Genomic DNA, 25,903 nt, shown 5'->3' on the forward strand with positions numbered 1-25,903 from the left:
GCCAGATGCGAGGCTTGAACCCATGAGGCGGAAGACCGTGACCTGAGCTGAAGTCAGATGCTTAACCAACTGAGCCACCCAAGCACCCCATGTACATTTGTTTTTTAGTGTCTATTGGTGAAATTCAGCGACAATAGTTTTTCACGCAGTTAAATTTCAACAGAGCAACTGGCGTTCAGGTCATATGAGGACAGCGAAGTTAATAAACACATAGTAGGGGCAGTTTAATCTGACGGCAGCAAGAAAATAATAAGATAGTTATCAGAAGTGGCTCAACGGGTCAGCACCAGATTAGCATCTTTCCCCCTTATCTTCTTTGTCTACAACATACAATTACCCCTTCCTTCTTTCTCATACCCCCCCCCCCTTTGCTTTCCCTACTAGAGCAACACTTTTTTGGTTTCCTGAAACCTGTGCTCCCCCGAATTGCAATTCCGAGACCCCAAATAACAAACCTTTGTTCTTTTTTCAGTTTCACCTCCTGTGGATTAACACCTGCTGAGCAATGCAGACAGCCATACCCCTGAGCGAGAGCTCAAACGATTGAGGTCTCCCCACCTCCCCCCATTTCCTTTTTCTCTGGGTCCTTGTAGAGTGGAAATGGAAAGAGTGCATGTTTTTCCCAACACTTTCTCAAAGTGTTTCCAAAACGGCCACCTCTGACAAATGCACCGTGTTTCAGATGGGGAATTTATCCACGAGACTGGAAACCCCAACCGCTGGCTCCCGCGAGTGGGTGTAGCGGTGAGGACTCCAGCGGGGGAGGCGGGGGGGGGGGGGGGGAGGTGCGGCGAGGAGAGCCACTTCAGCAGCTCCTGGGGCGGGGACCGGCCGCGCCTTCTAGGCTTCTGGCTCCTTTAGCGAGAACCCTCGGGCTTTCCAGCTGAGGCCGGCCATCCCGCGCTGCAGGGAGCGACCATGGAGAGGCTGGTGAGCCGGGCCGGGCGGGACGCGGGACGGCGGGCGCGGGGTAGGCGATGCGGCGCGCGTGGCCCCGGGCTGGCGGCGGGCAGAGCTGTCTGTGGCTTCGGTGTCTGTCGGCGCTGGCCCCGCGACGCTTCACCTGGGGAGGAGCGGATTTTGCCTCCGGAAGGGAGGTCTTCAGGCCGTTCCTGGCGGCCCGGGTCCCTGTCCCAGTGTCCTGGAAGAAGGATGCTGCCGGGAGACGCTTCTCCCGGGCTCTTTCGGAGGGGAGCTGGGCAGGGAGGCGCGCTGGCGGCCGGCGGGCCCTCTGGGCAGTCCGGCGGCCTGGCTTACTGGCCGGGGCTCGAGGGCGGCAGAGCACGTTCTGTTGTACCCTGTCCCAAGGAGGGGATGGCGGTGCTGTTCTGGCTCCGTCGTGGCACCCAAAGCTGGGATGGGGCTGCAGGATTCAGGGCTCGCTCTCTCCGGGGGAGCTCGCTCCCTCCTGGGATACACCGGCCTCTTTTTCCATCCTCCGGTCCCTTTGTCTTGAGAGCCATAAAGGATTTGCCTTGAGAGCCTATAAATCCGGGTTAAACCCCAGGATATCCAAGAGAGACAGACCCTTTGTTTATTCAGGACCTGTTTACTAACTGAATGGGAGCCTTTTTATTTACGCTGCTGTAATGAAAAGAATAACAATGAATAAAACAGTTAGAATCCAAATGCAAGTAATACCTCAAGGTAATTTTTTTCAGATGTAGTTTACTGGCGACACCACACAGCCAGTCATTCGGCATCTTAACAAAGGAGTATGGTGGCCTGCGAGCTAGTGTTTCCTCGCGCTGGACGCTTCTGATCTTCACAGCCTTCAGAGAAGGAATTTTACAAATAAGGAAACAAGCAGAGAGGTTAATTTTTACATGTCCATGTGACTGCATGTGATGGGATCAGGATTTGGACCCAGACACTCAGGGGAAGGGGCTCTGAGCAGTTGGTTGCCAGAGGCACAGGTCTCTGTGAACCTTGGCCTTGTCGGCAAAGAGCTCCTGGATTTCTCCATTTAATATTTGTACTCCCTGTATATGATGTGATTCGTGGATTTTTTTAGTTACCTAACATGTCTTGGTATTTACTGTATCTTAGGCGCTGTATTAAGTATTTTAAATGCTGAGTTGTTACAGCAACCCGATGAAATAATAACGATATTCATTCACCGCTTATCTGTGTCACTCACTATTCTGGGATCCTTACATGTACTACTTTGTTTCGTCTTTTTAATAAAAGAGTTCGGTGCTGTTATTTTGCCCACATCTTGGAGAGGTAGAGTCATTTGTCCTGGCTCACGCATCCTGCGTTTGTGCTAACCCAACTCATCACCCATGATAATTATGTATATATTTAATAGCAAGGCTTTCCTCCGAATTCCCTAGTCTCAATCATTGTGTTTTGCTTCTTAAAAATATTGTCGGCTCCCAGCTTACACACTGCGTTTTGGTATGCATCTGTTTTCTCTGTTATCCTAAAACACAGATTTTCACTATGAGAACCAATCCATTCTGCATTTCTCATCATCTTTGCTTTTGGATTTCCACATAAGAGAGGGGCATATGGTTTTTAAAAAAAATACCATGGAATTAGAATGCCAAAGAAGACTTTTTGGTTTCAGAAGCCAAGGTGTTGATATAGCAAAAGCCTAAGCATTTGAGTTTTAAAAGCCTAAATATGCTGAAAAACCCACGACATATGTTATTCCAGATGGGAGAAACGCAGGGTGATGGAGGAACCAGCTTTCCCAACCCTAGCGGAAGTAAATGTTTTCTAGGCTACGAGAGCAAAGAGGGTCTGTCTGAAGTTTATATTCAGACACAAATTTGTGCTCTGAAAAGGTAGCCCTGTGCCTGGTGCCCATGAGTGGGGAGTTCAGGGAGGATGATAAATAGAACTTACAGGGAGGTGTTGAAATCCAAGAACAGAAAACACCTGTGCCTTGCTTTCTTGGGGGCAACTGTGGAAAGAGACCGGCCTCCCCATCATGATAAGTGAGCAGTAAGACAAGAGATGGATAGGTAGAGAACACGCAGAACGTCCCTTTGCTGAACACAGGGAGAATCCAGGAGCACGCAATCAGGAGAACAAAAGAGAAGAAGAGAAGACACTATAAGCACAAGGTTTAATTGTTTAATTGCTATGACCATGATGTTTTGAGGGGAACACGGCCATCTTAGACAATGCCACCGTGGAGAGATGGTTGTAACCGAGGATTAACAGCCCTGCCCCGTGGCTTGGCATTGTGTGAGCCTCTAGGAATGGAGATGCAATGCAATGCCAGAGACTGGAACAGTTGTGAAGTGCTGGGGTGGCGGGGGGCTGAATTGACAGAGATTATGTGACATTGACTGCAATGAAGTCTCTACCTCTAGTTGGAATGGCAACGTGAAATAACAATGAAATTTAGTTAAAAATACAGAGAAACCCACATTTCTTATGTATCTCTATTATAGAAAAACGTAGGGAAAAGTTACATTTCTGGCCTGTACCCCTTACAATGAACACACATGTAGACCAAATGAATGGATCTATGGGGCTACTGTAGAGAGAGGTTAATCTGTCTACATCCCATCCTCTCATCTTATAGTAAAATCATACCCAGAATAACATTTCATTAAATATCACCATGTAAAATGCCAGGGGTTTCTGCCCAGTCACTTTAAGCATTGAAGAAAAAAAAAAAAGGACATTACTGTTTTTTCAAAATGTGCGATTCATGTAAAATTTGCAGAATTCGCAGGGAAAAATACTTCAGCAAACTTCAAGGCAGTCACATCTTTCTGAAAGATGGTTACCCCTGAGTTACATTTTTAATGTTAACAGATGTGGATTATTTGGGATGTAAATGCTCTCTAACGTTTGTAGTCTCTGTGTTTTCTGTATGTATTTATGGCAGTTTTTTTTTTTTCCCCTGACCATCCTACATCTTTGAGACCTTGCTGTTTACAGTAGTGGCTTTGAGAGCAAGGCCTCCAATTGCTAGGGATTGCCATAATGGATGAGCCACACGGTTGCTTTTCCCTTCCCGTATCCTGAGCACAGTCTTTTATTTCTTCCATTTATAGTCCCCGGTTCTACATCCAAAAAACCAAAGTTCTCTGGTGGTTAAAACTTCAGCTGCAGCATTTCTGGAGGTAGCAATGAGATGGAAGCTTCTTGAGCTTTTTGTCCACATCCAAATGCCCATTTCTCTGCTTTGCTTTCTGTCTTCAGGTGTTCGTTGGGCTCTTCTGTCATCTGTCTGCCTACAGACTGATTTGGTTCTTCACAGCAGTGAGGCTCTGCAGGGCAGCCCAAGGTAAAAAGTTATGCAATTCCCCTGTGTGGAGTCTAGGAAACAAAATTTCTGGGATGGAAACATTTGGCCACTGTTGTTTGGCCTGTGCTAGTTCATTTGTTTGCATGAATTATTTAAATGTGTAATTTGCTTGGAGGAATGGGAGTGTTCTTTCTGCTTTCCACATTTTTGTTTTCAAAGTGGAAAAAGACATTGGATACTTACAAACTGTTTTCATAGATTATACCAGACGTAAAAAAAAATTCTTCCTAATTCAAGATGTTTTTTACCTATCAAATCGAGTAACTTCTAAATATCATTTAAACATAATTCCCTGTTTGTAAAGATAGGGAAACGCTTGGGGAGTATAAATTAATATACCCTTTTTAGAAGGTATTCTAGCAGTAAGCTTTTTAAATGGGGTTGCCCCTTTTTATAGAAAACTATGGAAAAGAACGAAATATTGAGGTTCCGTAGGTTCACAGTCTGTTATGTAACACATGCTTGTGCTGTCCACTTATCTGCTGAATTTCCTGATTGGGCCAGACCTGTCTGCTCTGTTTCATAGGAAATCACACCTCACTTTGCTGCTGGCCTGTTATCACCTTCCATGTGATGTGCCTTTATGACAGCCTTTACAGCTGGGGGCAGGGCAGGTTTCACACCATCCACAGCACAGGCTTCACCAACTGACTGGGGGAATCTAAATGGAATTCTATAGAAGCATCAAAGAATCGTAAACGTTCTCACCAAATTATTTCTTCCATAGTCAAAAGAGAAAAATCACCTAAGAAGTTAAAATTCTAGCTTTGATTCCTTTTCTACTCTCCATTCTAAAAGCAGCAGTTTCTTCAAATCTCTGCTCTGCAAAATCTCAAGGAACTTTCAGAAAACCCCAATCCCAACGGCAGGTATTGCTTCTAGAACTTTTCACATCTACCAAGAATATGCCTCCCTAAAACTATATATGTATAACATCTATATTAACTCACTGCTTTTATTTTTGGGAGGTGGTGTGGGATTCTGGATATATGTGTGTATTCATTTTTCATTCTCTTGTTTCCTAATGAAATTAGGATTAAATATTTGCCTCTGAAAACTGCTTTATCAGTTTCTTTGGATTTCAATACATTATATTCTCCTTGTCACTCATAGTAATTGATTATTCTTCCTATGGTTTCTGGTGTAATTAGAGTTAAAAGAAGCATGTAAATTTCCTGTTTTATTGCATTGTGGACAGTGTTCAGGATCATCAAGTAGCAGCTTTTTTTGCGTCCTTTTTTTTTTTAAATTTTTAATCTTTATTCGTTTTTTTCTCTCTCTTTTTTTAAATTTTTTATTTTTTTTATGTTTTAATGTTTATTTATTTTTGAGACAGGGAGAGACAGCATGAACAGGGGAGGGTCAGAGAGAGAGGGAGACACAGAATCGGAAACAGGCTCCAGGCTCTGAGCCATCAGCCCAGAGCCCGACGCGGGGCTCGAACTCACGGACCGCGAGATCGTGACCTGGCTGAAGTCGGACGCTTAACCGACTGCGCCACCCAGGCGCCCCTAATCTTTATTCATTTTTGAGAGAGAAACAGAGTGTGAGCAGGGAAGGAGCAGAGACAGAGGGAGACACAGAATCCGAAGCAGGCTCCAGGTCCCGAGCCATCGGCACAGAGCCGGACGCGGGGCTCAAACCCACAAACCGTGAGATCATGACTGAAATCGGATGCTCAACCGACTGACCACCCAGGCGCCCCATTTTGCGTCCTTTTTCAAGTTCAACTTTGGGGAATGTTTGTAGAGATTGTATGTTCTCTTTGTTTTTTCTTAAATATTTTTGAGAGAGAGAGAGAGAGAGAGAAACAGAGCGCACACAAGTGGGGGAGGGGCAAAGAGAGAGGGGGACAGAGGATCTTAAGTAGGCTCTGCACTGACCACAGCAAGCCTGATATAGGGCTCAAACTTGTGAACCATGAGATCATGACCTGAGCCGAAGTCGGATGCTCAACTGACTGAGCTACCCAGGTGCCCCTATATGTTCTATTTGAATAAAAGTTTATAAATACATACCTATATGCATATACATATATAATTTATATATAATGATTCATATATAAATATTCAGTTTTCAAATCGTCTCTATCCATATATATATATACATATATATATATAAACTTTATTCAAGAGAGACAGAGAGAGTAAATGGGGGAGGGGCAGAGAGAGAGGGAGAGAGAGAATCCCAAGCAGGCTCCGCACTGCCAGCACAGAGTCCAATGTGGGGCTCGAACTCACGAAACTGTGACATCATGACCTGAGCTGAAACCAAGAGTCTGACGCTTAACCGACTGAGCACCCAGGTGTCCCTTCTCTATCCTTATATTTGACTTTTTTGCTTTATATATATATATTTTTTTAAATTTTTTTTTTCAACGTTTATTTATTTTTGGGACAGAGAGAGACAGAGCATGAATGGGGGAAGGGCAGAGAGAGAGGGAGACACAGAATCGGAAACAGGCTCCAGGCTCTGAGCCATCAGCCCAGAGCCCGACGCGGGGCTCGAACTCACTGACCTCAAGATCGTGACCTGGCTGAAGTCGGACGCTAACTGACTGCGCCACCCAGGCGCCCCTATATATATTTTTTAATATATGGAAGTGAAACTCTCCCATTATCTCTGTGGGTTTAAAATTTTTTCTTTGCAGTTCTATTGGCTTTTGTATGTATCGCTTATGTTGTTAGGCATATAAAGGTTTATAATTAATATATCTTATTTTAGATTGCTCCTTTTGTCATTTTGAAATGTCCCTTACAGTGTTTTTATCTTCTATTCTTTCTTTTCCCCTTTTTTTAAAGTTTTGATGGACTACCGGTGAAACATTCTAGGTCTTTGAATTTTTCTTTAATTTTTCCTGTATCTTTATCCCTTTGTGCTATATTCTGAAAGAATTTCATAATCTGATCTTCCTGCTTAACTAATTGACTCTTCAGCAATGTCCATTTTGCTAAGTGAGCCAAGTTAAGATTTTATAGATGTCATTTGCTACACCTCTAATTTCTACTATTTACAATGCTGGCTTCTTTTTACATGTAAGATATGACATTTATTCACGTCAAAGTGTTTCTTGATTTATGATATCTTTATTCGTTTGGTAGGAGTTCTTAGGTTTTGTAGAGTTCATTTTTCTTCTTTCATTGTGTCAGCTTTCTCACACCTGTGCCTGTTTGTTTTTATATTGCAGTTTCCTATGGAATCATCTATCATATCAACATGAGTAGCCAGCATTGTGGGGGAAGAAGTTATTGTCATGCCTTATGCTCTGCATTGCATTAAGTAAAAATGTGGGGGTGTGTAGATTCTTATTTGGCTGCCAAAGCCGTCTGTTACGATGCAGCCTCCTGAAGCACTGTCCTGAATATTTCTCTACCTTACGTTCCCGTATTCAGCACTGCTTTCTGGAGGCAGACGCCACTGTTACTGCCCCTTCTTTCGCAGGGTGTGTGTGTGTGGAATGTATGGGGCTGCTGTATCTTCACTTAAACTCATCACTCTGCCAATTGTCCATTGGCCCTTTCCCTGCTTCTGCCTCTCTGGGCACGAACACATTCTATTCTATCTGACAGTGTTCAACTTCAACCTCATTCTACCTACTTTCAGTTTCCAAGGATTCTTTACACAATATTTGTTCAGTGGGAGTTTGCTTTCTTGTTTTTCTACTCTGTTACTCTTAAAGATTGAATATATGTATTTGAACGTATATTTCTCTAACAGCCTCAGGCATGTACATAAATGTTTTCTTTGCACTTTTCTCTATTTTTTCTTTTTTTTCACTAGCAAAAGAATTTTACTTACTATTTATTTATTTATTTATTTAATTCAATTTAATTTAAATTCAGGAGAGTTAACATACAGTGTAGTCTTGGCTTCAGGAGTAGAACCCAGTGATTCATCTCTTACATATGACACCCGGTGCTCGCCCCAAAAAGTGCCCTCCTTAATGTCCATCAACCATTTAGCCCATCCCCCCACTGCCCTGCCCTCCAGCAACCCTCAGTTTGTTCTCTGTATTTACGAGTCTCTCACAGTTTGCCTCCCTCTTTGTTTTAATCTTATTTTTCCCTCCCTTCCCCTATGTTCATCTGTTGTGTTTCTCAAATTCCACATGAGTGAAATCATATGATATCTTTCTCTGACTGACTTATTTCACTTAGCATAATACACTCTAGTTCCATCCACATTGTTGCAAATGGCAAGATTTCATTATTTTGATTGCCAAGTAATATTCCATTGCATATATATACAACATCTTCTGTATCTATTCATCAGTCGATGGACATTTTTGCTCTTTCTATAATTTGGTTATTGTAGATAGTGCTGCTATAAACATTGGGGTGCATGTGTCCCTTCGAAATAGCACACCTGTATCCCGTGGATAAATGCCTAGTAGTGCAATTGCTGGATCATAGGGTAGTTCTGTTTTTAACTTTTTGAGGAACCTCCCTACTGTTTTCCAGAGTGGCTGCACCAGTTTGCATTCCCGCCAACAGTGCAAAAGGGTTCTCCTTTCTCCACATCCTCACCAACAGCTGTTGTTTGCTGACTGGTTAATGTTAGCCATTCTGAAAGGTATGAAGTGGTATCTCATTGTGGTTTTGATTTGCATTTCCCTGATGTTGAGTGATGTTGAGCATCTTTTCATGTGTCAGCCATCTGGATGCCTTCTTTGGAAAAGTGTCTATTCATGTCTTCTTCTCATTTCTTCACTGGATTATGATTATGATTATGATTCTTATTATTATCTGTTTGGGGGGGTGTTGAGTTTGGTAAGTTCTTTATAGATTTTGGATATGAATCCTTTATCTGATATGCCACTTAGAAATATCTTCTCCCATTCCATCGGTTGCCTTTTAGTTTTGCTGACAGTTTCCTTCACTGTGCAGAAGATTTTTATCTTGATGAGGTCCCAATAGTTCAGTTTTGCTTTTATTTCCTTTGCCTCCAGAGTCATGTCTAGTAAGAAGTTGCTGTGGCTGAGGTCAAAAAGGTTGCTGCCTGTTTTCTCCTGTAGGATTTTGATGGTTTCCTGTCTCACCTTTAGGTCTTTCATCCATTTTGAATTTATTTTTGTCTATGATTTCTCTTTCTGCTTTTTCATTATTGATGTATAGAAATGCAACCAATTTCTGTACATTGACTTTATATCCTACAACTTTGCTGAATTCATGTATCAGTTCTAGCAGTTTTTTTGGTGGAATCTTTTGGGTTTTCCACGTAGAGTATCTTATATGTCATCTATGAAGAGTGAAAGTTTGACTTTTAACTTGTCAGTTTGGATGCCTTTTATTTCTTTGTGTTGTCTGATAGCTGAGGCTAGGACTTCCAGTGCTATGTTGAACAATAGTGGTGACAGTGAACATCTCTGTCATGTTTCTGGTCTTAGGGGGAAATCTCTCAGTACTTTCCCATTCAGGATGATATTAGTGGTGGGCCTTTCATATATGGCTTTTATGATGTTAAGGTATGATCCTTCTATCCCTACTTTCTTGAGGGTTTTTATCAAGAAACGATGTTGCATTTTGTCAAATGCTTTCTCTGCATCTATTGAAAGGATCTTATCCTCTCTTTTATTAATGTGGTGTATCACATTCATGGATTTGTGAATACTGAACGAGCCTTGCAACCCAGGAATGAATCCCACTTGATCATGGTAAATAATTATTTTAATGTACTGTTGGATTTGATTTACCAGTATCTCTTGAGAAATTTTGCATCCAAGTTCATCGAGGATATTGATCTGTAATTCTTTTTAGTGCTGTCTTTGTCTTGTTTTGGAATCAAGGTTTTGCTGGCTCCAAGAATGAGTTTGGAAGCTTTCTTTCCCTTTGTATTTTTAGAACAGTTTGAGGAGAATAAGTATTAACTCTTCTTTAAATGTCTAATAGAATTCCCCTGGGAAGCTATCTGGCCCAGAACTCTTCTTTGTTGGGAGCTTTTTGATTATAGATTTGATTTCTTTATTGGTTATGGGCCTGTTCAAATTTTCTATTTCTTCCTGTTTCAGTTTTGGTAGCGTGTGTCTAGGAATTTGTCCATTTCTTCCAGACTGTCCAGTTTTATGGCATATGATTTTCATAGTATTATCTTATAATTGTATTTCTGTGGTGTTGGTTGTGGTCGTTCCTCTTTCATTCATGATTTTATCTCTGTGGGTCCTCTCTCTTTTCCTTTTGAGAGGTCTTGCTAGGGGTTTATCAATTTTGTTTATTCTTTCAAAAGACCAGCTCTTAGTTTCATTGATCTGTTCTACTGTATTTTTTTTTTATGTTTTATTTATTTTTGAGAGTCTCCTACTATTATGGTATTAGCAGTGAGTTTGCTTAGGTTGTGATTAATTGATTTATATATTTGGGTGCTTTTATGTTGGGTGCTACAATTGTTAGCTCTTCTTGATGGATATACCCCTTAAATATAATATAATGACCTTCTTCATGTCTTGTTACAGTCTTTGTTTTAAAATCTAGTTGGTCTGTTATAAGTGTGGTACTCTGGCTTTCTTTTGATATCCATTAGCATGATAGATGGTTCTCCATCTCTTCACTTTCCTTTTTTTTTTAAATTTTTTTTAATGTTTATTTATTTTGAGAGAGAGAGCAAGCAAGGGAGAGGCAGAGAGAGAGGGAGACAGAGAATTGAAGCAAACTGTGCACTATCAGCACAAAGTCCAATGTGGGGCTCAAACTCACAACTGTGAGATTATGACCTGAGCTAAAGTCAGATGCTCAACTGAGACACCCAGGCGCCCCTCCATTCCCTCACTTTCAATCTGCAGGTATCCTCAGGTCTAAAATGAGTCTGTTGTAGGCAGCATATAGATGTATCTTGTTTTTTTTGTTTGTTTGTTTTGTTTTTTTATCCATTCTGATACTCTGTGTCTTTATAGTAGGACATTTAATTCATTTACATTCGGAGTGCTTATTGAAAGATACGAACTTAGCGCCATTGTGTTACCTGTAGATTTTGTGTTCCTGGTAATGTTCTCTGGTCCTTTGTAGCCTTTGCTGCTTTCTACTCAGAGAGTCCCCCTTAGAATTTTTGCTGGACTGGTTTAGTGGTCACAATTTCCCTTAGTTTTTGTTTGCCTGGGAAACTTTATCTCTCCTTCTATTCTGAATGACAGCCTCATTGGATAAAGGATTCTTGACTGCATATTTTTCTTATTCAGCACATTGAATATTTCCTGCCATTCTCTTCTGGTCTGTCAAGTTTCAATGGACAGGTCTGCCTCTAACTTTATGTGTCTACCCTCGTAGGTTAAGGACCTTTTGTCCCTAGCTGCTTTCAGAATTCTTTCTTTGCCTTTGTATTTTGCAAGTTACTTTATGATATGTCATGATGTTGACCTGTTTTTGTTGATTTTGAAGGGAGTTCTCTGTGTCTCTTGGACTTGGATGCCTGTTTCCTTCCCCAGATTAGGGAAGTTCTCAGCTATAATTTATTTAAATAAGCCTTTGCCCCTTTTCTTGCTCTTCTTCTTCTGGGACTCAATGATATGGATATTATTTCATTTAATAGAATCACTTAGTTCTCTAATTCTCCCCTCATGGTCTAGTAATTTCCTTTCCCTCTTTTTCTGCTTCATTATATTCCATCATTTTATCTTCTATTTCACCTATTCTCTCCTCGGCCTCTTCGGTCCTCACTGTCACTATATCTAGTTTATTTTGTGTCTCATCTATAGCATTCTTTAAAATTCATCTCGGCGAGTTCTCAGGTCTTTGATCTCTACAGCAAGCGTTTCTCTGGTGTTTTCTATGCTTTTTTCAAGCCCAGCTATTAGGCTTATGACTGTTATTATGAATATATTTATATTGTTTATATCTGTTTGGAGCAAGTCTCTGGCTGTGATTTCTTCTTGATCTTTCCTTTGGAGAGAATTCTTCCATCTTGTCATTTTGGCTAAGTTTCTGTCTTTTGTGTATTTTAAAAGCATATTATGTGTCCTATACCTGAGAGTAATGCTATATTAAAAAAGGGTCATACACTGTTGAGGGCCTGGCACTCTGGGAAGTGTTTCTGGTGTTTTGTTGAGTGTACTCTCCTCTTGCATTTTGGTTGCTTTATGCCACTGGTCAGTCCTCTGCAAAGCTCCTCCTTGCTTGTAGTGGGGAGTGTTTGGACCTTTAACTAGGTGTGCTTTGATTTGTTTGTTGAAGCAACCCTGGGGGAAGAAAGGAAGGGGAGGGGAGCCGGATCCCATTAAAAGAGAAAAAAGAGGGGCGCCTGGGTGGCGCAGTCGGTTAGGCGTCCGACTTCAGCCAGGTCACGATCTCGCAGTCCGTAAGTTCGAGCCCCGCGTCGGGTTCTGGGCTGATGGCTCAGAGCCTGGAGCCTGTTTCCGATTCTGTGTCTCCCTCTCTCTCTGCCCCTCCCCCGTTCATGCTCTGTCTCTCTCTGTCCCAAAAAATAAATAAACGTTGAAAAAAAAAAAAAGAGAAAAAAGAAAGGGGAGAAAAGAAAACCAAATAGAAAATCAAAAACTGTAAGGCTGATTCCAAGGAAAGTGAAAGGAAAAGAAATTGGGGGGGGGGGGTGAGGAAAGCAGAAGGAAAAAGAAAGGAAAGAAAAAGAAAAGGATTTAAAAAAACAAATAAAAAATATGTAATAAGAAATGACAAAAAACAAATCAGAAAGTCTGAGCCTGATTCCAAAAGAAAAAAAGAAGAGGAATGAAAAAAATGAAAAAAGAAACCCAGAGTTGTCTGTTGGTGTGTGTTTGGGGGGTGGCTGTGCTGGTCTGGAAGCAAGGCCGGCTGTGTTGGGTCAGTCTTGTTTCAGTAAATAAGCAGTTGCTAGGCATGGAGAGGAGGGGTTAGGTGTAAGTGTGTCCGGCCTCCACTGGGGGCAACTGTGCTGCTCTCTGAAGTCCCACCGCATTGTTGTTAGGGAGGAAAAAAGGGACGTCCTCCCAATCTACGGGTCTCAGATTGGGATCTCAACTAGGGATCTCAACCCACGCTGTTCAGGCAGTCCTCACAGAATAGCGAGGGCGGTCAGCTTGCCCTGCACCACAGTTCTCCTGTGCCTTCTCCTTGGCACTCAGTTGGGATTCAAAACCCAAAGTCTTAAAGGACTGGCGTGACAGTGATCTGCTCTCCTGCTCCAGAGTAGAGCCTTTCCACCCGGCTGATGAAAGACCTTTGGCTCACACCTGTGGGGTCTTTTGTCCTTGCGGAGGCAATAAACTCTCTTTCTAAAGTAGTCCAGGAAGGGGATTGTTCTCTTCCATTGTGCCCCAAAGATCACTACATCATGCTGTGCCCTCTGGGACCAGCTCCCTCCTCCCCGGGATTGCGTGCCACAGCTCTGCTCCAAAGAAACTCGTGCACTTCCAGAACCTGAGAGTTTCAGCTCCAAAGACTGCACAAACAAACTAGTACACTCAGTACTTTTCGCTCCCTAGTCCATGGTCCAGAGAGGTTTTCCTCTTGTGCTAACTCACTGCTGTGCTTTCACAGCCCCTCTTTGTTTCCCTTTTGTCTCTTCACAGAGGGGGTTCCCACTTCTCCATAACAGCACTATTTTATCTCCCACAACTCACACACACATGCATCTCAATCCTGCCAGGCTATCTCCTTCCAACCGTGGAGATCCTTCTGTCGCTCCGCAGATCTATTTCCTGGGTGTTCCAAGTATTCTGACCTCAATAAGGCCATGTTTGAAGGACAAGGAAAATCCAGATCCCCCTTCTTCTCCACTGTCCCCCTTCCTCCAGCATTTTCCCCTATGTTTTCTATATTTAACTTTGAACATGCATTTTTAAATCAGAAAAGTGTGTACTTGTATGTATTAAATTTTAAAATATAAATGTTCTTTTATGATTCTATGATAAAAGTGGTGACCCAAGATGAAGAAGAGCTGCTGAACACACCTGCTTCCTTAAGATGCTCTCTGCAAAATTCCGAGGAAGTCTTGATTGTGACATGGCAGAAAATCAAGGCTGTAAGCCCAGAAAACATGGTCACCTTCAGCAAGAACCATGGGGTTGTAGTCCAACCTGCCTATAAGGACAAGATAAACATCACCCAGCTGGAACTCAAGAACTCAACCATTACGTTCTGGAATACCACCCTGGAGGATGAAGGGTGTTACAAGTGCCTCTTCAATACTTTTGGTTCCGGGAAGATCTCAGGAAAAGCCTGCCTCACCCTCTCTGGTGAGAATCTCTGATAATACATTGTCTCTGGCTAGAAATGTTGTTTTCAAGAATGTTTGGAACATGGTGATGGTGCCTAGTTTTTCAGGATCTTAACCTCAGAAAGGTTTATAAGAAGAAACTTAGCCTCTCATGTCTACCATAATGTAGTTATGGTTATTGGAAGAGTTCATGGGGCCACATTGAATCTCTGCCTGGAGTTATCTTTGCTCTGAGGAATTGTGTTGTCAGCAAGGGTAAATTAAGGACGATGGTGAGGATAATGGGGTTCTCCTAAGTAGTGATATGATTCTGACCTGGCTTTGCCATTAGCAATCATGTGACCCTGGAAGAGTCCCGTCCACCCTCTGAAGCAGAGTTTATTTATCTACACAATAAGTATAAAATAGATTATCTGTAAAGTCCCTAACAGCATAAACATTTTTGGATCTAAGGAAAGAGCCAGATTGGGATAACCTGAAGCCAGTTATGTGGTACCTCTCATTTTGGTTTAATGTAGTTCTCTCGGGATTGAAAGGGGATGTACCATAAAGGCCTTTCATACCTGAGGCCAACTAGAGATTTAACTGGATAATAAGCATTCTTTTACAACCCAATAGGGTTAGTTTGACAAGATTCCTCTCCTTTTAACTGACACATAACTGAGATCAAGAATTAAGAAGTGGGAATGAGGCATAACTTTGGAGCATAGCACAGTTGGTGGTAGGTTTAGAAGGGAAAAGACAAATTTAGACATAGTTATCAGGAATGTTAAAGTGAGAGTTTGAACACACTAAGAATATTGGACCTGGGGTAAGAGGATGCTCAGTACACAAGAGTGCGAGGGACATATGGCAACACCAAAAAAAAAAAAAAAAAAATATATATATATATATATATAAATATATATATATTTCTTTCACTTATTTTTGCCTATAGTGAATCCTCTCTGCAGAATCTTATGTCAGATTTTCTTCTTGATTCTATGTCTTCTGTTCTGTCTCTTTGTATCCTTTTTTCCTCTCCCCCTGCCTCCAATCTTTCTTCCTTCTTTCCTTTCCTTTTTTTCTCTCTCCTTCTTCCCTTCTTCCTTCCTTCCTTCCTTCCTTCCTTCCTTCCTTCCTTCCTTCTTTCCTTCCTTCCCCCTTCCTCATCACTTTTCATCTTTTTCCTTCTTGTGTCATTCTCATTTCTGTTACTTTTTCTTGTTCCCCTTCTCCCTCCATCCTCCTCCTTCTCCTCCCCCTGCCACTTCTTCCTCCTCTTCCTCACCCCCTCCCCCTCCTCCTTCTTCCTCCTTCTTCCCTCTTCCTTCTTCCTTCTTCTTCTTCTTCTTCTTCTTCTTCTTCTTCTCCTTCATCTTCTTCCCCCCATACTTTACCCTTAATATTTTGTAATAGTTTTTGCCTGAAAACCACACTCCCCTGAGTCTTCCGGGTAGTAACCCCATTCTTTTCCATTCTGACCCTTTCCAGCTACACCTTACAGCCTTCATCTAAGTCATCCTTGGATATACCAGAGCACCTTGCCACCCAGTCTCACCATGTCAACCCTACTCATCTTCCCTCACTTTTATCTGTCTTCCCCCAGTGCCCCTTGACATTAGTATCTGGATACTCTTTGGAAAAAGCCACAGCCCTTTGGCCCCATTTCCTCCAGCCCACTGTCACCCTCCCACCTCTTGAACCTCTAAGGACAGACCAGGCTTTCATTTAGTTACTGCCCTTTAATTATCTTGAGGGCTCTGAAGCAACCACAGGAAAGCAAAACTGCATTTGCTCAGCAGAGATAAACTGCACATTGAAAAATATACGATGGCAATGAATTCATCAGTCAAGGGACTTTTGGAAGGGAACAGGATTACAGCTGGACTAAAATAATATCCTTTTCTCATTAACTACTTGTTTTAACTCCATTCAGGTGATCTCCAAGGTCTTTCCAACTGTCATTCTGTGATTTTATAGTTATGGGCATGTGAATTTCTAATTTACATTTTTTATGGATACTCCAAGCAGGGACTTTCCAAGTCTCCTCCGTACATCTCATTCCCTGGGCCAGCTCCAAGCAGAGAAAGGCCATCCCTAAGCAGCAGTCCCTCTACGGGCTCTCTGTTCTGAAACTGCCCTGGTACTTCTGAGAAGTGCAAGCTACCTGTATGGAAGTGCTGATTGGTGGCTATTGTCAGACTATGAGAGGAATACCCAGAAGAAGGCAGAGGTGCTGCATTGCCCGTGGAAAAAGAGAACAGAATAATTAAGCTCTGGACTGTATGGGAAAGAAGATGCCCTTTATCCATTCAGCTAATTCCCCTGCAGAGAAACGACAGAGAGGATTTTTCTTGTTGCCGGGTTGTACTAGGCCAGTTTCCATCCTGCCGGCCAGAGAATTAGACACAGGAAGAACTGAGATGCCCCAGTTTGGGTTGGATGTGCCATCTTATGTCTTGAGCCCCCAGTGTCTTTCTGTACAGATCTTCCTTCATCCTCTGAGGAGAATGTGGTGCTTAACTGATGGCAGACCATCATTTTTTTTTTTTGTCCCAGTACAGCCCACAGTGTTCCTTCACTATAAATTTTTCGAAGACCACGTAAATATCACTTGCTCTGCCAATGCCCGCCCAGCCCCTGTGATCTCCTGGAAGGTCTCTGGGTCAGGGATTGAAAACAGTACTGAGATTCTCTCACACCCCAATGGGACCACGTCTGTCACGAGTGTCCTCCAGGTCAAAGACCCCAAGAGCCAGGTGGGGAAGGAGGTAATCTGCCAGGTGCTACACCTGGGGACTATGACCAGCGTCAGGCAAACTTTGGACAAAGGTAAGAGAAGGTGGGCAAAGATGTGTCACACACCTGGAGGGTAGTGAATGTTTTGCGAGCCTGTTGGTTTCTTAGCAAAGGAGCTAGTAGGAGAGAGAATGGCATAAGTGGGGAAAGATAAACAGGGTTGAGGAAGCCAATAAAGCCAATTTTACTTTGGTAAATGTGGTATGTTGCCCACATACCAAATGCTTTTGCTGAGATCCATCCATTCATTTATTTTTCCACACTGCTGACATTTACTGAGTATCTGTTCTGTGCCAGGCTTTGGGACTGTTGAAATGTGACAGTAAGCAAGGCTCAGTCCCTTTGCTCAGAAAGCTTCTGGTTTACTGGGAATACAGAGTGGGCAGTTACAAAACCGTGTGTTAAATGCTTCAATAAAAAAGCTACGGTGCACCCTGAGAGGATTGAGGGCGGGGAGGAGGGACGTCAGCTCAATCTGGAGGGATCAAGGAGATTTCCTGGAAGAAGTGACCTCTCCAATAAAGGCTTTGGTAATCTACGCTGTGGAAAAGGGGCAACGGAGGTTTTAAGAAAGAGGCCTATCGGAAGGTGTTTACCTCACCCCTTTGAAACAAACTGCCTCCTGTTCAAAACCCCTTTTGCTTTCTTGTGTTTTTCTCTAAACTGCTATCTCTGGGTCTCATGGATACAAGAAGTAAAGGTTCTGGGTGGGAGAATAAAGGGAGTGGCCGTTTTAGAGGCAAGACACTTTGCGAATAGTCACGGTTTTCTTTCTCTCTGTGGTTCTGAGGCACCAACTCTGGATGAGGCTGTCTGTAATAAGCCTCCTAAAAAGGTATTGATGGGTTTTGGTTTTGGTTTTTTTTTTTTTTTTCAGGGAGGATTTTAAGCAACAGAGCTTGGAAAAGCTTTTTCCTGTGTATGCCTTATTGGCGTGGTGGCCTCTAAGCAAAATTTCCTGTAGTCATTTTTGGGGTCCTTGTAAAAAACAGACGAATCAAAAAGTTGACATTTAGGTAAATTTGGTCAAAAGATATGCAGTGTTAGATCTGGATACTTGTGAAGAGAGATCCTCATTTTCAGCCAAGGCAAAGGGTCAATTTCCCTGAAAAACAAGAAGCTGAAAAGGAACTGGTCTTCTTTCCCAAGAATGCTAAAATCGACTTATGTCATGTATAATGTGTGAACATCATTTCTGTAATGTTTGTTTGTTCTGCGAACGCTTACTAAAAGTCTCCCGCGCTTCGAGCATGTGTCAAGCACAGAAACTGTTGAACTTAGACACATCTCTGTCTGAAGGTGCCCGATTCAATTATGATGTAACAAATCCCTTTATGGAGGTATGGGGAAGATGCTGGAAACTCCCAAATCAGGAGGCTCTTCCTCCCGTCTTTGTATTGCAGAGTGATGCTGAGGAACTTTGTTTGTTGGCCGTGGAAAGAGCTTTAATAACAAAGATGCAGATTAGAAGACATACAGTAAAAGCATTGAGATGAGTTACTCCTGGGGTCGGAATCATGAGATGCATGATTTTTTTTTCTTTCTATTACTCTGTATTTTCCAAAGCGCCCTCAATAAATATATGACTTTCACGGACCGTAAGGCAAAGAATATGCACTTTAGAGGCAAACCAAGCTCTGACCAAGCCCTGGTTCTGCTGCTTACTACTCTGATTCTGGGCTTGCTTAACTTCTCTCAGCCTCAGTTTTTTGTTCTATTGTTGTTGTTTGTATATGTGAGATAATAATAATAATACCTAACTCTTGGGCTGTTTTGAGGACTAAATGAAACCACACATTCAAAGGTCTTAAGAGATAGCAACCACATAAACCGTGTGGTTAGATTATTATTAACTAAATGCTATCGAAATAATATAAAGCCATGAATGTAAACTTCAATAGATATATATTTAAGGGTAGCTTTCATTTTAAGCTCAGTTCTAGGAAAAACTAATCACAACTGTTTCTCTATCCTTTTTTGCCTCAACAGCTTCTTATGACTTTGTGTCTCCTTTTTCCCCCTCAACATCTATAGGCTTTTGGTTTTCAGTTCCACTATTGTTAAGTATTGTTTCCCTGGTCATTCTCCTGGTCTTAATCTCAATCTTATTATACTGGAAACGTCGTCGGAACCAAGACCGAGGTGAGTGATCACGAGAAATACACAGAAGGAAGCAAATGACTTTTTAATAGCAATTTGGGGGGGTCGCGTGAAGACGTAAAAAAGGGGTGGCAACAATGTGTTTTCGCTGTTTCCGAAATACCTAAATGTTTCTGGTATTTTAGAACACGTCAGCGTCATTTTCTTGCAATTGGACGTTAAAACTGGATGCTTCTGCTTTTTGTTTCCTAAGATCATTTAGTGGCTAATTATTTGTAACTTGAGAGTAAGGGTTGATGAGAGGAAATGTGGAAAATGTTGATCCAACCATTGTTGAATCAGCTGATGGCAATACCAGGGAGAGAAGTCTCAGCGTCCACACTGTGTTCTTCCACTTATTACTGAGAAGGACAATCTCTTTTCTTTTTACAGCGCTCCCCAGGGCCAGCTACTCCATGTAACAGACTCTGACATTATCCAATATACTCACTAATTAAATAGTATTTTCTCTGTTATACTCTTACTATGTCTCAAACACTATAGGCAACATGTAGGCAATCTTCTAACTACATTATGTCATTCTGTCCTTATAGACTGCACATTTTCTCTCTGTCCCCTACAACATCTATCACAACATCTTATGTATATTATTAGGTGCTCAATAGCTGTTCATTAAAATAGTGAATGAATCAGTGGATGAATGGATGGGTGGATGGCTGGCTGGCTGGATGGAAGGATAGATTTTGAAAGTGATGTTTTCAATTCTCCTTTTCTTATTGTAATTTCAGTACCTCATAAATGCTGAGTCTAAAGCATTGTGAGATATTATAAAATGAGACGCTGTAAAACAAGAGGAGTCAGCTAGAAAGAGAGAATTAAATTTTTTTGTTTTCTGAAGACAATGCATAATTTATTAAAGTTAATGCAAAGCTGCAGTTTATGGCATGTTGATGGGGATTTCCGAGGGTGAAAGGCTGATATGGGAGTTTTCACCATCTCAGATAACTGTAAGGGAAGGAAGAAAATGTTGGTTTAGAGTGTTATTTTAAATTTCTATTAAAAACTTCACTGAAGCGCTACTTTTCCCCCTTTTTCTTTTATGTCTCATGAGCTATCTCTCATGTGCTAGGTTTTTCAAACACTTAATTTTGCATAAACCTTATATAAACACCAGATTAATGTCATTTTATAAAAAACAATAATTCTTCAGTGCCAGTGATCCCTTTGCAAAAGTAGTCAAAAGAATGTGTTCTGTGGGGAGAGGGGATTACATATCAGATAATTTTATTGCATGTAAACATAAGCCCATAGAATTCATTAGTGCTCTGCAGAATGTCGAAGGCAGAAGGCTGTTTGACTCTATCCAAACGTTTCGTTTTTCCAGTTAGGAACTGAAGCCAGAGAGGGAAATTGACTTTTTTCCTAAGGTCACACAGCTAGTTAACAACAGGTTTAGGACGAGAACCGTGGCCTTGGTCTCCTGACCTCTGCCAGAATGTTCTTCCAGCTGTGATACCCTGGACTTCTGACTTGAAAGGCACTATTGGGTTGCATTTATTTTAGTCTTAGCTTGCTGTTACTGCTGTATTCTTTTGGAAAGTACGAAGAAAAAAAGTATGAAGTGTTCAAATTTGTTTTAAAAAGTCCCTGTTGGACAAGAATCTTACAATGCAATCTATTCAAGCCCAAGGTAAATTCCACTAGAATGGGGCATTTGAAGAATAATTGTCCTTTGTTCATTAACTCTTAGGTTTTCTGGGAAAAAGAATTGTTCAAGGCCTTTTCCAATTCCTGAAGCAAAGGGAGTCAGCTTATCTTTGTACCCAGGCTTTTCTCATTTATGAAGTAAACACTTGCACCTCTCTAGGATCTTGTAAGCACTAGAATTGCTATTTACTGATGATATCTTCATGACATGTGGCCAACTCAGTTAATTACGCTGAATGTGAAGTGGCATATTTTGGGTGGCTGAATTGTTTTGTGGGTTTCAAAAATGTTAGTAGGTCCCATACACTGAAATAGCTAGTAAAACCAAGTGTTTGTTATTCTGGAGACTTAAACACTCAGGACCAAAACTTAAGTTATACAAAAAGTTCGCAGAAAGGGATGAAAACCATCGGAGATACTGACGTTTAAAATTTCTTTAAGTAACAAATTTTGATTATCAATTTGTGATGAAAGTGAACAGTCCTACTACATTTGCTTCCTACTTTTTCCCTACCCTTGCTTTGGGTTTTCCTTTTCTCTTCTCTTTGCTTTCCATCATCTGAAAACATAAAACTTTTGGATGGGCAGGGGAACATGATGATCAGTCAAAAATGACACCAAATTTCTGGACCTGGTTACTGGAAAAAATGGCAACTGTTCAGAAATAAGGAAGTGAAGAGGGGGAACTAAATGTGTGTGTGTGTGTGTGTGTGTGTTCATAGTTCACGGAGAAAGAAAGAGGAGAGAAAGGATGAATTAATTCTTGCACTAGTTGAATGTGGGCAAAGAAATCATCTCTGAGAAGCTGCTGGGTGGTAAGACAAATCTAGTTAAGTAAGGGTTTGACTCTTTGTTAGGTCCATAACAAACGCAACAAAATCACTTATTCATTGCTCACAAAAGCACAGCAGACTTACAGTTTCAGGATAGAGGGGTAATCTGTAATGATGCTGTTATTTTTGTACAAATTAGGATCTATTTTTCTTGTGATCCTGTTTAACACCAGAGAGAATGTTGTTCTTTTCACCAGGAAAGGTGTCCTCCGGAGGAAGGTATGGTGAGTTAGAGGCAGTTTCTCTTTGTTGCATTCCTGATAGGATCAGATCACAGTTACTTCCCATGAGACTACAACAACCAGATAATAATAGATTGATAGGTTTTCAAAAAAAAATCCCTTTTATTTTCTTTCATGAATGTAGTGCTTTATTACTGAAATAGAAAGTGAAAAAAAAATAAAATTTCCTAGGGAAAATTTCCCCTACTCTATAATATTCTATTAAAACCCAATTGAGGTCATAAATTTTTCCCTTCCACATATACTACAATGAAGTTAAATTTGGGATTGAAAATAACCTCTTATTTCTCGTTAGTCAACCCACCAATGATTACGTGCTTCTCAGTAACAAAAACCTCACGTGGGGGCAGATCTGAACAGATAATCATCTCACTTTTTGAAATGTTTGAGTAGCAGTTTTCTTTTGTTTGATTGAGTCAAAGTATAAGTGGAAAACAGTAAAAAATTTACACAACCGTAGGAAATGCCTATTCCAAACTTCACTTTTTCTTCAAATCATCCAACTATTTTGTAACAAAGTGGTTTTTCCTTCACCAACATTACCTGTATAATTACCTTGAATTCTTTCACTTCACTCCATAATAACCTGACCTTTAAATGGGCTGTCTTTTCATTGATAACAATGGAGGTGTTGATAAAACACTGTGCCCTCAGTGGAATCATGTCACTTTCTCTTATTTTAAGCTTAGTACTATGTCAAATACCAGAAGTGCTCAATAATTTTGATGGTGAAATAGTGATTAGTTGTAAGGGCAATACAAAAAATATTTGTTTCCAAAAACAAATGCAAATCTTTGCTTTGCGTAATAATTGTACCTATGTCTCCCTAATGCAGAGTGGTTGTGGGGGCGGGGGTGGTCCTTACCCCTACTCCAGTTTCCTCAGAGCTCCAAGCAGAAGAGATGTGGCACTTTTTATGAGAGAAGTGTTAAGCAACCTTTACTGAACTGCTTAGGTCAATACCGCCGGGAGAAATCTTGCCTTCCAACTGATTTTTCTACAAAAGTTTACACTCCAGTGGGTGCAGATGCCGTCCATCATCTCAAAATGGCAGGGCATGATCTGATTACAGAGTCATTGGCCAACAGAATCTTAAGCCCGGGCATTCTTGCCTGAGCTGCTTTATGTCTTTTACCACAGATAGTGGATACTGGGCAAGTTTAAACTTGGCAAGTTTAAAACATTGCAGTTTCTGGTGAAGAGTTACTTAGGATACTTACGATTTACATAGAGAATGAGAGGTGGCACCAAGATAAAATCCTAGGCCTTTTACTTCACTAACTACACGCCTTGAGGGGAGGCCCACATCCTTTCAGTTTATGTGCTAGAAATCTGATGGCCCTTGAAAGGCCCTCCATGTGTCTTTTTTGTGACACATGAATGCTACCCAATGTCTAGCAAGTTAATATCCACAGGAAGCAAAACTCAAGGTCTTATAAATAAAATACACATAGATCATTTAAAATTCTTTAAAAAAAAAAGTTTTTTTTCTATGTTTATTTATTTTTGAGAGAGAGAGAGAGACAGAGCTTGAGTGGGGGAGGGCAGAGAGAGAGGGAGACCGAGAGTCCGAAGCAGGCCCCAGGCTCTGAGCTGTCAGCACAGAGCCCAACATGGGGCTCGAACTCACGAACTGAGAGATCATGACCTGAGCTGAAGTCAGACGCCCAACTGACTGAGCCACCCAGGTGCCCCAGATCATTTGGAATTCTTTAATGTTTTTTTCAGTTGTAGTCTTAAGTGATTCTGCAGAACATTTTTTCCTAGAATTACCTGTCCTTTTATTTTTAAGCAATTACATTTTTTTTAATGTTTATTTTTGAGAGAGAGTGGGGGAAGGGCATGGAGAGAGAGATGGACAGAGGATCTGAAGCTGGCTCTATTCTGACAGCAGAGAGACCGATATGAGGCTCAAATGCATGAACTGTAAGATCATGACCTGAACCAAAGTCAGTCACTTAACCGACTGAGCCTCCCAGGAGTCCCTACCTATGTCCTTTTAAAGAGTCACAGTGTCCTTGTGTCACATTGGATCAAGAAATGTCCTTATCTTTGCCGATTAAATATGCACAGGAGTATTCTGTGTTTAGTGACCCTTTTGTTATTTATAGAAATACATACCACTATGTATAGAAATTATACATGTTTGAAGTTAGTATCTTGTTCTTTCTTTTATCTAGAGCCCTAGAAGACTCACACAGAACCCTGAATATTATGTCCTGGTCTACTTGAATCTGATTCATGAGAAAGGCAGGAGGAAAAGGGTCATTCTCCAAGAACAAAAGAGGTAGGGGTAAAAGACCTAAGAATTTCAAGATTTCCTTCTGCCATGTAAGCGACCCAGTGCTGGTGAGTGTTCCAAAAGGAAGTCATTTCACCTCTCAAGTCTGTTGTAGGACTTGATTTTGTGAAGTAGGGCAGTGTTGTCCTGTTGAATAGACTCTGGATCAGTAGCCACAACTCAGAGACTGACTCTGGCTCCAGCTGATGGCAGCCCCACGTTCATCACTTCATCTCAATGAGCTTCCACATCTGCATCCAGAAAATTAAGAAGTTGGACCAGATAATTTGCCATTCTGCTCTAAAAACTGATGTAATTCCAGGAAAGAAAATGAATAATGAAATGAAAAAGAGAAAGGAGAATACAGAAAGGTGTTGAGGACCAAAGAACTTTTCTGAGACTACCTTTAAGCTTTCTGTTGATGTTCCTTCTCTTCTTCCATATTGTTCTTAGGTCCATGAGTCTGTTTTTTCATGTGTTTCTTCACTGCATTGTTAATAGCTGGTCTTTCTAAAGTCCTTGGTTTCACTGCTGTATTTCATGTTCTTTTGTGACGTTTACCACAACGAATGTGGGACTGAATTTATTGCAAAATAACATCGGCAACCTTAACTTTACTTATCTATTTTTATAGAAGAATAAGTATTGTTAGTCCAACAGCTCGCATATTTAAAAAAGTTTGCATTTCCTGTCCCATTTGACTCATAAGATGTCAGTCCTATTTTAGTCGTTGTGAATTCAAACTTGTGTAATGAAAACATATGATAAGAATAAGCATTTAGGAAGCTTTGTAAATAACAGTCAATTCAAATGCTTTTCTCTCCTGTCTTCTTTTCTCATGAGTTAACTTCTCATAATAGCAGAGAAGGCATGTATGGGTTTATAGATCCCTTTGGTCTAAATATATTTCCCTTTCCTTTCCTTTCCTTTTTATTTATTTATTTTGAGGGGGGATGGGACAGAGAGAGAGACAGAGAGATAGAGAGAGAGAGAGAAACTCAAGCAGGCTTCATGCCCACCACCCTAGGATCATGACCCAAGCTGAAATCAAGAGTCAGACACTCAACCAACTGAGCCACCCACGTGACCCCTAAATAGATTTTTCGAACTAGTGGAACAATTTTGAACTCTTATTACTCACAAGACCAAATTAGTGACTTTTTCAGTATTGCCTGCTTTCTTCTCTCTACTCCGTGACTAAAACTTAACTTGTTTTCACTGTTGAATTGGATATTTGTATATTTAAGCCTTTCATATGTTATTTAATTCTGTATTATTTCATATATTTGTATTAAAATACTGAATGATTAAAAGTAAAAGTGTCAAGGCTAAATATTTGGTTCATGATACTCTTTTGGGGAATGTGGTAGACATTAGTGATAATCTTTATACTTTCCCTCTGTGTGTGAAACCCTCCCCTCCCATCTATCTCTCACCCACTAGAAGATGCCACTAACATTTCTGATTAGTCACAAAGTCACAAATCAGATATCCTTGATCTAGCCAGAGGGAGCTCTATCAGTTTGGTAACTGTGTCCATTTGATG

General features: G+C 41.1%; 1 protein-coding gene across 3 annotated transcripts; it reads left to right on the forward strand.

Moving 5' to 3' along the window:
• The first annotated feature begins 330 nt into the window (after nucleotides 1–330).
• LOC122491435 (OX-2 membrane glycoprotein-like) lies at nucleotides 331–25,676 on the forward strand. Of its 3 annotated transcripts, XM_043594170.1 has the most exons (6): nucleotides 331–930; nucleotides 4,168–4,252; nucleotides 14,112–14,432; nucleotides 16,955–17,227; nucleotides 19,229–19,336; nucleotides 24,257–25,676. In XM_043594170.1, exons 1-6 carry the CDS (start codon nucleotides 919–921, stop codon nucleotides 24,262–24,264), a joined length of 807 nt encoding a protein of 268 aa, XP_043450105.1. In that variant the 5' UTR covers nucleotides 331–918; the 3' UTR covers nucleotides 24,265–25,676. The 3 variants fall into 3 exon arrangements, with proteins under 3 accessions (XP_043450105.1, XP_043450107.1, XP_043450106.1); XM_043594172.1 differs by lacking the exon at nucleotides 4,168–4,252 and having other exon boundaries at nucleotides 799–930; nucleotides 16,960–17,227; XM_043594171.1 differs by lacking the exon at nucleotides 4,168–4,252 and having other exon boundaries at nucleotides 804–930.
• The last annotated feature ends 227 nt before the right edge of the window (nucleotides 25,677–25,903 follow it).

This window comes from Prionailurus bengalensis, chromosome C2, assembly GCF_016509475.1.
Source record: "Prionailurus bengalensis isolate Pbe53 chromosome C2, Fcat_Pben_1.1_paternal_pri, whole genome shotgun sequence".
NCBI classification, from domain to species: Eukaryota; Metazoa; Chordata; class Mammalia; order Carnivora; family Felidae; genus Prionailurus; species Prionailurus bengalensis.